Below are 13,977 nucleotides of genomic sequence, written 5' to 3'. Positions count from 1 at the left end.
CTCCTTTTTAACTAAAGACAGTGAGAATGCTCTATGGAAACATGTTTAGTAGAATTTACACCTGAGGAATAAATTAGATTTGAACATCTAGAAAATTAAAAATTTTAATTGTAAGAATAAATATATGCTCTGATGAGAAGAAAGAAAAACTGAGAATAATAGTAGAAAGGACAAAAGCCACTGTGTGACCTAAGGGGGAAAATGAAGAAAGTCCTTGCCTTCCCCTGGCCAACCCAGCATGTGACATGGTGAGAATGACTTTGCTCACTTTGTGAGGCCTCTTTTTAAGGCTAAAAAGCATTGTGAGAGGTAAAGAGGGTCATTTCATAGTGAAATATTAAATTTACCATCAAAATAAGATAGTTGACTAGTATATTTCAAATATATATATATAAACATATATGCACATAATATACATACATACATATATATTCACCTACATATATGAAAGAGAAATAACATAAATACAAGGACAAATAAATGAACCAACAGTTGAAAACTTAAAGAAACATCTCTGAGTCATTCATGGATCAAGCAGACAAAACCAGCAGTAAGGATATAGAAGCCCTAAAAATATGATCAATAAGTTTAATCTAATGGCCACAGTAGAGATCATTACTCCTAAAAATCAGAAAATACATGTTCTTTCCAAGAGGACACTGCACATTTACAAATAATTGGTCTTATTTTAGGCAAAAAGCAAGTTTCAGTAATTTTGACATTTTGGTGTCAAATGGACCATGTTCTCTGATCACAAAGGGACTGAATTAGAGATTAATAACTACCTCTTAGATTTGCAAATGAAGAAACGTGTGCCTTATAACTCACGTATCACACTTAAGAATTTTCATAGAAAATAGAAATGGATGGGTCTCTGGCTGACAGTTATTGTGACCTCCTCCCTGCCCTTTCCCACCTTCTGCTGACCCTCTCCCTGGGCAAATGGAGAGTTCATTTCCATACCCATCAGGGTTACTAGAAAAGCTGTTGGATGAGTTGGCATGTATTATCTGCTTTGTGTTTAAAAATCAACCACCGTTTGCCCTTTCATTTTGATCATTATAGGAGAAAAGAGGAAAATGAATGACTCTCATGTTTTGGAGGAGGCCAAGAAACCCCGAGTTATGGGGGATATTCCAATGGAATTGATCAATGAGGTCATGTCTACCATCACAGATCCTGCAGCGATGCTTGGACCAGAGGTCAGCAGGGTAAACTGGGGCAGTCACTTATAGACCCCCTTCTGCTCCTACACCCTCCAGCTGTCAGAAATGGGGCTGGGGGATGGTATCGCTGAGAGAGAGTGTGCTCTGCCACCTGGTGTGCGTTTAACTTGGTGGTCAGGGTGGGGCGGGCAAGAAAAGCTAGAGGAGAGGTGTCCCCTTGATGAGTGTCACATCACAGGGACGTGTACTAATAATCTCACACACGAAGACATTCCTCCTCACACAGTTTCTCACAGTGAAGCACTTAAACCTTCATAAATCGCTGCAAAAATTCCAGGATAACAATTTAGATTTTCTATTTAGATTAAACAGTTGTCAACTTGGCACATTCACCTTGTCTATCCTATCAACTGTTTGGAACCATTTTAGAATTAAAAAAAGATGTCGTAACCCTTCACCCTAACTATATTTGCCTGTCTCTTCTAAGACTCTAAGACTATTGTTTTCATTACCACAATGTAGTTACCATTGTCTGAAAGTTTAGCAAGGTGACAATATTGTCTAATGTATGGGTTGGCAAACTACAGTGTGCTTGCCAAATCTGGCCCACTGGTTGTTTTTGTAAATAAAATTTTATTGAAGCACGTTGTCTACGTCTGCCTTGCATTACAGAGCAGATTTGAAGGATTAAGACGGGATGTATGACCCACAGCCTAAAATATTATCTAGCCCTTTATAGAAAAGTGTGTTGACCCTGGACTAATATATAGCCCATTGCCAAATTCCCCGTATATCCAGATGATAGCCTTTATAACATTGTTCCTGTTGTTGAAGGATCAGTCAGAGGTCATTCTATTGTATTTTGTTCTTCTTTTTTCATCTCTTTTCTCCTATAATCTAGAACAATTCCCAGCCCTTTTTGGTCTTTTCTGACAGTGCCATTGTTGAAGGGTCACTAGTCACTAGCACTGGTCCCTCGTTTTGCATAGTGGGTACTGGGATATTTGTTTACTCATGTTTAGATTCAAGTAAAGCATTTTGGGTAAAAGTACTGCTGTCATCTTTTGCGTCACATCCAGGGTCATGGCAGCTTAAGACATTTCTGACAGCTTTTGAGACATGAAGAAATAGCTTGGAGATTATTTTGCAAAACATTTCTAAATTTTTTTTAGTGTGGTTCTGCTAGATTAAACTATCAGTGTTTAATTTGTCATGTTTCTTTAAGTATTTATGTTACATTGAGAGTAACTCAGCGAACTGGAAAGTTGTGAGAGAAAGATCTCATTACAAAATTGTCTTTCCGTTTCCTTCTAGAGATCCAGTGCTGGGGGACTTAGGACCGTAGTAACTTTTGTATACTTGTCTGTCAGGGATTTAGTTACTTCACAGATGAGCATAGCTCAGTTTTTTCAGCTGCAAAATGTGGGTGCAATCACACATTTCCAAGTTTGTTGGGTGGATTTGAGGTGGAGTGGAGTTGGCTTGTGCTGGAGTGTGCAAGGCAGTTGTTAAATTTTCAGGCATTTTGTGAGCTGGTTGTTAAATATGTTGGTAGCTGGAGACTGGCCACAGGAGCACCTGGGCACCCGGTCAGCTGGCTGTAGGCCAATCAAATGACAAGTGTTACCAATTAGGGCTTTTCCTCCCGCCGAGCTCTTTGATGAACATTGACTTGCATGCCACTGGATGGATTAAGGAGAATGGGGAGCAGAAAGTGCTGGCCCAAGGCAGGCTGCCAGCTACGACTGAGAGTAGCTCACCAGGCAGGTCACTGGAAAGGGAACTGTCCTCTGTAGAGCAGTGCTAATGGTGTGCATGTGACCGCCACTGTGGGCCGGTGACGAGGACTTGGCAGCCATTGTCCTGAGGGTCCTGCGGAGCTCAGCCAGTTGGGTTCCTCTAAACCAGGGGTTGGCAAACTATAACCCATACGCTAAATCCAGTCTGCTCTCCCACTTTTAAAATAAAGTTTTGTTGGGACCCTAGCACTCCCATTCATTTATGTTTTGTCTCGGGCTGCTTCCACTACGACGGCGTTGACTAGCTGCCACAAAGACCTTGTGATTTGCCAAGTCTAAAATAGCTACTGTCTGGCCCTTAACAGAAAAGTTTGGTGACTCCTTATCTACACCAGATACCCACGAACATGTATAATTCTCTGACCTCTCAAAATGCTGCTTTACTTGCCCTTTCTCTTTTGTTTTCATAACTTGTGTGTGTTGTTTGGGACTCTGAAAATCCACAAATGTGTGTTCTATTAGAATAAAGAAGACACACATCGGTGTGTCCTGTGCCCATCGTTTTAAGGGAAGAGCTCTGTGTAATTTTTTCCTGTCTCTTGCATCCCAGACCAATTTACTGTCAGCTCATTCGGCCAGGGATGAGGCAGCAAGGCTGGAAGAGCGCAGGGGTGTGATCGAATTCCACGTGGTGGGCAATTCCCTGAACCAGAAGCCCAACAAGAAGATTCTGATGTGGCTGGTCGGTCTGCAGAACGTGTTCTCTCACCAGCTGCCCCGGATGCCGAAGGAGTACATCACGCGGCTCGTCTTTGACCCGTGAGTCCTGTGTTCCTCCCTCTCCCTTATTTCCTTCTAAATAAAAGAGAAACGCCTCAGAGAGTGAGAGTCGGCCACCGTCACCCCTGAGGCCTGCTCCCCCTTGTCACACCGAGGATTCAGGGTACCTCACAGTGATGGTCGTGGCTGAAAGCAGTGAGATTCACTTCTCAACAATTCATAAATGTTTTTGTTAATCATAATGAAACTTTAGATTTTAAGTTTCTGGTGACTATCCTGTGCTTCATTCATCACAGCAATGAAAGAATAGAAATGCTAAGATGTCCCATGTTTTCCTGTCAAAATACTCTTGATTTTGGTATTGTAACTAAGTACCATTGTGCCTGGGTTTGTAGCGCTGGGAGAATTATTGGGATAGCAAACAAGTTAACTTTGAAAATCCATTGCTTTTTAAAAAAATAACCCAAACTAAACATCTCTAATTGAAAGTATTTTAACATCTACAGCCCAACAGACTTTGTGGACTGTCACTTATGCAAGAGACAATTCAGAGTGACATTTAAGACAAAAAGAAGTTCTGACACGACTCTGTAGTACAGGTTTTGGCCAATTGTCCATGTGGATTTTGTTGTCTTTTCCATGTTTCTGTAATGCTTTTGAGTGAGACTAAAGTCTTCAGAAACATATGCCATGTTTGTCCATTGACTCTGTGCTCTCCCCAGAGCCCCCACCCTGGGATCCTTGGCTTTGGGGGTACCCTCTCTTCAGGGCCACTGAGCCCCTCCACACGCACTCTATTGTAAACCACCTACTCGGTGGCTGGCATTTTGTTCTGGTGAAAACTCCGATGAAGTCTTGGGCAAGCAAGCTTGCTCTAACAGTCCACAGTAAAGAACTGCCCAGCGAGGTAGCGGCTAAATAAAGGCAGTTTCCCTAGAAACTTAAGAAGCGCCCCCCACCCCACCCACTTTCCTTCTTGGTTAATAAGGAGCTCCCCAAAAAGTGTATTTATAAAGCCAAATAGGTAAAACTTTGACACAATTTTATTCTTTCAGGAAACACAAAACCCTTGCTTTAATTAAAGACGGCCGTGTTATTGGTGGCATCTGTTTCCGTATGTTCCCATCCCAAGGATTTACAGAGATTGTTTTCTGTGCTGTAACCTCAAATGAACAAGTCAAGGTAAGGGTGACCCAAGGTCTAGAAGAAAAGCAGAATGTGGTGCTTCTGCCCAAAGCTTCAGAGTTTGGGACGGGCTGTCTGTGCCCTGTGCAGAGCAGGTTTGAATTGGAGTTCAGGACACTCTGAGAAAAGTCCTCTCACTGCGAGTGTATGTTGCGTGCGAGGAGAGTCAGTGGCCCCACATACCAACAGGTCAGGTTCTGCCAGGGTTTCACTGGACCTCGGAGTGCAAGGACACCACGCAGCCCCAGATGCAACTCAAGTATAGCCTAAGGCTAGTGAGCAGATATTTGACAGTGAATCTCAGTGTCCGTTGTGACTTTACACACACACACAGCTGGTGCCACTGAACACCTGAAAGGACGTGGTGGGATATGGATCAGGAAAATGATTTAGGTGACTTACTCTTAGGAAAGATGACCTTGCCCCTTGCGAAAGAGAAGTCATAAACATTTTGAATAAATTTAATGGCTCAGTTTCAGAAGTATTCATGCAGGGTTTGGAATGTGGGGTTTCTGAGGGGTATGTCCTCAGCACTGGTCCCTTCCTCCCTGGGAACTAGGCTGTTTTTTGATAATGCAGTTGGTATCGCGGTCTGACTAGAATTAACTAGCCTCTCAGTTGGCAGAAAGACCTCTGTGTTTTATTCTGCTACTGTTAGGAGAATGGAACAAGGACATGTCCTTAAATGATTCATTTGGTATATTTGGGACCCTAAAGAATATCATGCAAAAATACAGCAAATAGTGGAAAGAGAAGTAGCTCAGGATTAGATGACTACTAAGAAAATTACTGGAATGTCTAAGCTACATTGTCCAGTGCAATATGATGGGGTGTGAAAATGGGAGCCACATAGGTGATATTAAGTTTTCTAGTAGCTACATTAAAATAACAATAACAAGTGGAAATAAGAAAAAATTAATTTTTTAAGTACATTTTATTTTACCCAGTATATCCAAAGTGTTGTTTTTGCAACAGGTACTCAATGTCACAAAGAATTACTGAGATATTTTACATGGTTTTGCAGTCAGTCTCTGAAGCCAAGTGTGTATTTTCCCCTTACAGCAAATGTCCACTTGCACTAGCCACATTTCAGTGCCCACTGTGCACGTGTGGCCAATGGCCGCTCTACTGGCAGTGCATATCTAAGGACGTTGTTGCTTTCCTCAGCTACAAAGAAGCAATGACATTAAAAAAAAACTGAAAATAAGTCACTGGAAGGAATCATTCTCTGCTTGAAGGCTACAGCCAGCCCTGTGGGTCTGTTACTTTCATTAACAGCTTTACTCAAGTCACAGTGCCAGTTATAGCTGCTGTGACTTATTCTCACAAAGCACAGATGGAGCCTTTTGTCTTTGACTCCTAGTAGAGTGTATCAAAGGGCAAACACAGTTCACTACATTGGCCATCGTGACTGGGGATGGTGAGGGTCCAAATATTTGCTATTTGCCCAAGAATTCCAACAGGATGTCCTTAGATGGTGCTGTTCTTGTCTCTTATTTTATTTATCCCTGGCAAAGTGAGAGTCTATTCCAAGTGTCCAGAGTTTAGGGACTTACTTAAAAGCAAAATTTTGTTTGGCTTGTCATAGGGAGAGGAGCTGGAAAACAGGCCCTCGGTTTATAATTTCAGAAAAAGATTGCATAATTTTTGTTTTCAAAGAAAGCTACACCAAGCCCCTTGTTTGGAAAGGTTGATTAAGGTTGCCTTGGATACTTTTAGGGATACCAGAGGGAAACTAAAGGTATTTAATATGAATTGGATGCTTTGTCTTATTACTTCCCAGAAGGACAGTTAATTTTTTTTCCAAACCATGTAATTTTCTAAAGAATTGAAGGAAGGTGGCCAAAGATTGAAAACTACTGAGGAAGAACTCAAAAAGAAGCCACTTCTTGTAAGTGACTTGAAACTATAGTTTTAAAAAATGAAGGTTAGTCTTTCAAAACAGAATAGAATGGGTGAGTCTGCTAGTGCTGGGAGCGCTTTCTGTCAAAACAGCAAGTTTATAAGGTTTAAAATTTTTACTTTATATATTGAAAATCTTGGCTAAATGATACTTTAACATTTGTAGCCACTCATTTCAGAGAATCGAGCTCACATTTAAATTCCTGTGAGTGCTTTAAATAAGATTTGTATGTGAATTTATCTTACTCAAAGCACACACAAGATAACATGTGAATTTACTAGAAGCTCCTCACTTGGTTTCAGAATATCTTGTCGTTTAAGAACTATTTGGATTGGATATTGCATGCAACTTTAAGCTTACTTAGCTAAAAATTATTTACCATAGGAAATATTTAAATAAACATGGAAGTTACCAGATGGATTTGGAAAAGGATCCTTTTGGTAACAGCTAAAAATAAAGACTACAAATAAGGGAGATAGTTCAGGGTGAAAATCTAAACATTTCATATAATAGCTTAATTTTATTAATGCCTCTTTAACCAAGGAAATATTTAAGCTACTCCTGCCAGTCAGAGAGAAGATTCAGGTTAAAAGACACAGCCCCTACATGAAAGCATTTGGAATCTGGAAAATTTCTTCAGAGAGGTTATAAATTAGTGGCCATTGATGAAAAATATCTTATGCAGGTTTTGAGAAGCTATTTACAAAAGAACCAATGTTGTTCTTCATGAGTAAAGTCACTGGCTTGTAGGTGAAGGGGAAAAAATTTGCAGTCCTGTTAACTTCTTACAAGGTGGCATATACAACAAAAGCCTCGTTGTCTTCCATTAACAACATCTATGTCAAAGTGAATTTCATTAGAAGCATTTCTTACCAATCCCTGGACATTATTCTTATGCACATGCAGTTCCCTCCAACAAGACAACCCTTTTCTTCAGTGTTTTTTTCATTTTTCTCTAAAAATAATTTTAAATTACATAAGTCGTATACAGATAGATTTTCAGATAAAGCAAAAGTCCTACTTCCTCTTCCCCTGCCATCCTTCTGTTGTCAGTTTGGAAAGCTTCCCTCTAGGGGCTTTTCTACTGATTATATACTTGGAAATGTACCTGTGTATAAGAGGGTGACCATGTGTTTTGCTGTTTACATAAATAGAATTCATACTGTACGTAATTAAAAAAAACTTCCTGTTATATCTTAAGGATCTCCCAGTTTATATGTGGTTAAATTTATATTTCAATCATTTAAAATTCACTTTCTCCGTCACTCAAGTACTCAATAACCACATGTAACTCATGGCAGCCTTATTGGGTAACATAGATAAAGAACATTTCCATCCTTGCCAAAGTCTCTGTTAGGGCCGACACAGACCTATTTTATTTTTTTTGTTTAGCATTTTGTCCTCTAATCATTTCCTGTTGAAGACATTTATATGTATTTGAAATAGTACTCTGTCCAGATACATTTTTCTAGACACTGCAAATTAGAATTGCTGTGTCACTGAATATGGCCATTATAAGTTTTAAAAATTATTTCCAGATTGCCCTTTTCAGTGGGGTTGTAACCAAGTCACATTTTTACCAGTGGCCTGGGAGAGTACCACTTCCTGTATCCTTACTGGCACTGGGTACCATCAACCTTAAAGATGCTTGCATACTGTTGAATGAAATAGTGCCTCTACTGATGGAATGCTCTGACTACCACTGAGGCCAAATGCCTTTTTTATATTGGTTGCTCATATTTATTGCTTGTTCTTGTCCCTTGACAATTGTCCTTTTAGGCTATCTCATTTTTGGTATTGATCCCATAGAAGGTATTTATGTATTTTTGAAATTAAATATTTATAATACATGTTACAACTATACCCTCCCAATTTGTCTTTACTTGGATGTATGTATCTTAAATTGCTTATGATATCTTTAAGAAGCTTTAAAATTCAAAGTAGTCTACTTAATAATCTTTTTTCCTTAATGCATTTGCATTTCACATTTTCTTTAAGAAGACTTTTTGTACTCCTAGGGTATCAACCCACTTTCTTACATGTTTTTATAATACTTATGTGTAGGTTTATTTTTCCTTCCACTTAAATTTCCAGTCCATCTTCTTAACCTTGTTTTCCATTTGACAAACTCTTTTGAGGCCTAACTTAAACATCTTTTCCTTCTTACATTCTTCTATCCCTTAAATATCTTACAGCCAAATTTTTCTGTTATAGGTACAAATACATCGCTCTGTGTCAGTGCTGCACAGTAGAAACATGTTGTGTGCCTCCAATGCAAGTCACATCTGTAATTTTTAAATCTCCATCAGATTTAAAAAAATACAAAAATCTCTTACTTTTTACATATTAAGAAAAGTTAAAAAAAGAAGAAATCTGATACTTTTTATTTAACCTAACATGTCTAAAATATTGTCACTTTATTGTGTAATAAGTATAAAGTGTTATTAATGACATATTTTTTTCCTGGTGTGTATTTTACACTGTAGTATGTTACCATTTGGACTAGCCACATTCTAGTTGCTAAAAAGCCTCATGTGACTAGTAGCTACCGTATAGAACAGCACAGCTCCGTACTGTCATGTGTTTATATGTTTATCTTCCCCATTTTACTATCATGAAGAGAGAGATTTCATTTTTTTTTATCCACGTTTTGTTGAGACTCACAATATGTCAGTATTGTGGTATGTTTGGGAAAAGCTAAAATGTCCTTGGGCAGCATGAATGGAAGGATAATTTTCAGAAGAGGGAGCTGTTAATACTGTTTTCCTGTTTACTGGACAGACCATCCCCTGATGATTATTATGCTTGGTCCTGGGGTCCATGCTTTAGAAGAGCTTTGGGTTAAGGGGAGAGCCTTGAAAATAGTGATTTAACTGATGAGCATCATGCCCCGTGAGACGCGACTGAAGGCCCTGTGACTTGGGAGGTGGGGACGGACGTGAATGAGAGTGTAATGTTCAAGGGCTTGAAGAGTTGCTGAAAGCAGGAACAAGTCTTTGTTCCCCTCTTGGAGAAGAACTAAGGCCAATAAGTAGAAAGAGCAAGGAGTCAGATCGCAGGTGAACATTAGGAAGAACTTAGCCAACCACAAGAGTGCCTGCAAATGAATTGGCTATGGACCGGTGATCGCCTTACACTGGAGGTTTCCAGCAGCCCACCTTTTCAGGATAAATGGCAAGAGACTTCTAGCCTCACATGGGGTAGAGTCAGACCAAATGACTTCTAAAGAGCCTTCTGCCCTTGAGGTACAGTTCCATGAGATCATACCTGTAAGCATATTAGAGTTCTTGGGAAGGTGGGCCACCAAATGCTAAAATATTCATGTGAAGAGGTTTGTGTCAGGGTGCTTGGATTTACTTTCACCTCTTTTTATGAGGGTCTAAAACAGTCACTTTAAATTTATAGATTTCCTCTAAGCTTTCTACATTGCTTTTTCATTTGTAGTGTATTCAACATTGTTCACTATTTCTGGTTCAGCCGTCTTCTGGCTTGCGCAGAGATGCTGGGCTTCCAAGAGCTTGCTTGGGAAGGTCTGATATGATCAAGTTGGAAATTCTACATATGTGATGATATATTTCTTTAGAAGGATGCTGATGTCTAATACACAGGAAACACTTGGATTAGTTAATATTCTAGTAGAGTCTAGGATTTTCTATTTACATTGCTCTTTTCATAACAGGCTCATAGAAACTTTAAAAATAAGCAGAAATCATACTATTTGCTTCTCAAACTTCTTTATTAATATTCAGAGGGGAATCCTTAGGGTTGAAGTAGCAGCGTGTAACCTTGGTATGTTATTTTCAAAGAACCAGAAACTTGTATTTTCACATGATGATTGTATCTTGATTCAAGGATTTTGAATTATAGAATTTTGTAGCCCATTTTCAAAGTCCAGAAATGCAAGAAAGGATGTTAATATTACGCTGATAAAAAATATCAAAGTGCCAATTCCTAACTTTGCCAACATGTCCCAGATAATCTGTAGGAATGTCTTTCTTCTAGAAGCTAACATACATCTGTATACTAACTTCACACAGGGCTATGGAACACACCTGATGAATCATCTGAAAGAATATCACATAAAACACGACATCCTGAACTTTCTCACATATGCAGATGAATATGCAATTGGGTATTTCAAGAAACAGGTAGGTTGTTCACAGTACAACACTGTTCTGTCATTTTCTTACTATACACTCAGGTAACTTCATCCATATAAGTACCCCCCTGCTCCACCTACCCAGAATTTTCTGCTTATAAGGAGGATGTACATTTATTTTGTAAACCTTAAGCTAGGAGTCAGCTTGAGACTAGAGTAGATATGACCAGCACAAAATAAGAACTAAATTAACACTTGTTGAATGAATGAATGAATATCATCTATAAGTGAAATACAATGTTGCATTCTGACTATTTAAAAATATGTTATCTCCAGGCTAAGGTGAAATTCCCAGTGCTGGGTGAGTAGAGTTCTCCAGGATTGAGTGAAATAGATGCAGTCCTTGGAAGGTTTCCATTTATATAACACAACACAGAGGAAATTCTGAAGCTTATAAGGGGTTCCAAAGAGTCCTAGTCTACAGCATAGACAGGTGCAAAGCATGGCTGCCATCTTGGTCCTCTCCTAGCAGTTTCAGCCCTGTGTTTTGAGGATTATTCTTTAGTTGTGTATGTTTTTAATAGTCCTTTTTAATTCTTAAATTTTTGTTTTCTTTTCTGCCTACAAAAGTCATGTATAGTTATTGTCAAATTTCAGAAAATGTAGTAAAGCAGAAAGAAGAGAAGAAAAATTACTTATAATTCTATCACTTGGAGAACTTTACTGTTAATGTTTGGTATATACCCTTCTAATATTTTTTTCCTTGTATTCGTGTGTGTGTGTGTGTGTGTGTGTGTGTGTGTGTGTGTATAAATAAAAATTGGCTCATACTGCATGTAATTTAATTACTTGACTTTTTCACTTAACTGTATTCTTACTATTTTTTTGGTGGCTCTCTGAAATTCTGTCATATAATACACCACATTTGGGGAACATTAGGGGTTTTTGTGTGTGAGTGTATGTGTGTGAGTGTGAGTGTTGCCCTCATCTATGGTAATTTGCTTAGAATAAGTATCTAGAAGTAAAATTGCTTCCAGACACACTTAAGATTATGCACTGCCAAATGCTGTAACTTGTCAGCAGTATGTAAGGGGGCTCAGGAAAGGATTTGATCATTGAAAAATGTACTTTCACTTCTTTCCTAGGTAACAAATTGTGTATGTTTGCATTTATTTGATCATTATGAGGCTTGCCTTACTTTTCCTTGTTCATTGACAAGGAATTTTTGTATTTTTTTTTGAATTGCCAATTCATTGTATTTTTGCCTTCTATTAAAATATTTATTTTTACTTTGATTTATGAGAACTCTCTGTATGTAAGGATATTAACCTTTTATTTTATGATTTATTCCCCCATTTGTCATTTGTTTGAACATTGCTTTGGGTTTTGTTTTTAATGTACAGAATTTTAAAGATTTTATTACATAAAATCTATTAAATTCTTTTTCTATGTCTTATATGACTAGAATGCTTTCCTTACTCTGATGTCAGATAATTAATCTCCTGTTTATTTCCTTCTCATTCTTGAGATGTATTTGTGACTTTTATAACAAAACTCACTTGGGAGAACTCAGTGGGGTGGTTTTACTGAAGGTTTGAGTGTCAGCTTTCCTAGGCTGTAACTACGTTGCAAAACAAGAAATCTCAGCCATGGGTTCTTAAAGTGCTGTCTGTTGTCCTTGCTGAAGATCATGGTAATAATTGCTTGGAAAATAAGCAATTTTTTTTTTTTGACTGAAAGTGGAAGCAGGAAACTGCTAGGAATAATTCTGAAGTCCAAGTAATTTTCTGCAAAGAAGTAAAATAGACACTGTAAGAAAAATTGTGTTTATATTATAAATATATGAACATATACCCTGTAGCCTTGTGTTACTATAGATTAAAGTATGTAATTGAATATGTTGCAAAGCATTAATGTCACTGAAACACCCACACACTGTGACAGTCTGCAGGATTTTTGCCTATAAAGCATGGGTTTCATTTCCTCAACATCAAAGTTCTGATTGCTCTATTTTTTGAAGAGCTTCTCTTTCAGAATTTAGATCAATGTTAGCTATCTTTTTGTTGAGAATCCTGGGACCCCCCACTCCACTTTAGGAATAATTGCACAATTTAATGCAAAGTTAAATCTATTTTTACTTAAAAACTGTTTCTGTTAAAAACTCTTTAGTGTTATTTGTGCTTTACTAGGATTATTTTTTTGTGTTGTGCTTGGTTCCTATTTACACAGTTTGATTTTTGATGTTTTTGAACTTAATGACAGGGTTTCACACTAATGCTTCCCAGAATAATATGAGAACTTAGAAGAAGCAAATCTTGGTGCCTAGCACATAGTTCGCACTCAATAGGTATTTGATGCACAGTGCCCATGTGAATGCAGTTACCTACTTTTTGCAGGGTTTCTCCAAAGAAATTAAAATACCTAAGACCAAATACGTTGGCTACATCAAGGATTATGAAGGAGCCACTTTAATGGGATGTGAGCTGAATCCACGGATCCCATACACAGAGTTTTCTGTCATCATTAAGAAGCAGAAGGAGGTGAGTGTGCGGCTGGCTCGTGTTCCTTCTGCACAGGTCCATCTTCGTTGGGGTGAGTCGTGTCTTCCTGGGCTCTGCGTGTGCGGGCTGCTGGGTGTCATCATCTCCGTTTGCTGTGATTGGTTCGCTACTTACTGCTTCTTTGAAGGTATCCTTGATTCCTATGAGGGCCAACACGTGTTACATGGGTGTAAAAAATGAAACTTGTAAAATGTGATGACAAATACAAACTGCACCTTCAAGGCCTTTTACATTCTGGCCTCGAGCATCCTTCCCAAATTTACCTCTTTCTTTCATTAAACTCTTCTCCAAAGGCCAGTGCAGACACTTTAACCTTCTCGCGCGGTGTCTTCATCCATCACCCACCTCCCTCTCCCAACACACACAGACTGAACCAGGTCAACTGTGTTCCGGCTCCTCCTTTGAGCTTGTCTCACCCCAGCTTGAATTTCCATTGTTCATCATCTAATATGGACATTTACCTTAGTGTGTATTAAGCTCTCATTTTACATTACAAGTTCAGAAAGGCCTTACCCTTTCGGTATTAAGTGACTTGCTACCTGGT

At 38.7% G+C, this 13,977-nt stretch overlaps 1 protein-coding gene across 3 annotated transcripts in view; it reads left to right on the top strand.

Moving 5' to 3' along the window:
• KAT2B (lysine acetyltransferase 2B) overlaps positions 1–13,977 on the top strand; it is a 106,008-nt gene that overhangs the window by 80,284 nt on the left and 11,747 nt on the right. For all 3 annotated transcript variants that reach the window (XM_036898227.2, XM_036898229.2, XM_036898228.2), the window contains exons 9-13: positions 1,066–1,202; positions 3,516–3,724; positions 4,741–4,867; positions 10,811–10,921; positions 13,269–13,412. In XM_036898227.2, coding sequence (XP_036754122.1) covers positions 1,066–1,202; positions 3,516–3,724; positions 4,741–4,867; positions 10,811–10,921; positions 13,269–13,412 — 728 coding nt within the window. The remainder of the gene's footprint in view (positions 1–1,065; positions 1,203–3,515; positions 3,725–4,740; positions 4,868–10,810; positions 10,922–13,268; positions 13,413–13,977) is intronic.

The sequence above is a fragment of the Manis pentadactyla genome, chromosome 14 (genome assembly GCF_030020395.1).
Source record: "Manis pentadactyla isolate mManPen7 chromosome 14, mManPen7.hap1, whole genome shotgun sequence".
NCBI lineage: Eukaryota > Metazoa > Chordata > Mammalia > Pholidota > Manidae > Manis > Manis pentadactyla.
The sequence above is the reverse complement of the archived record's forward strand: the minus strand, read 5'-3'. Positions and strand labels throughout refer to the sequence as shown.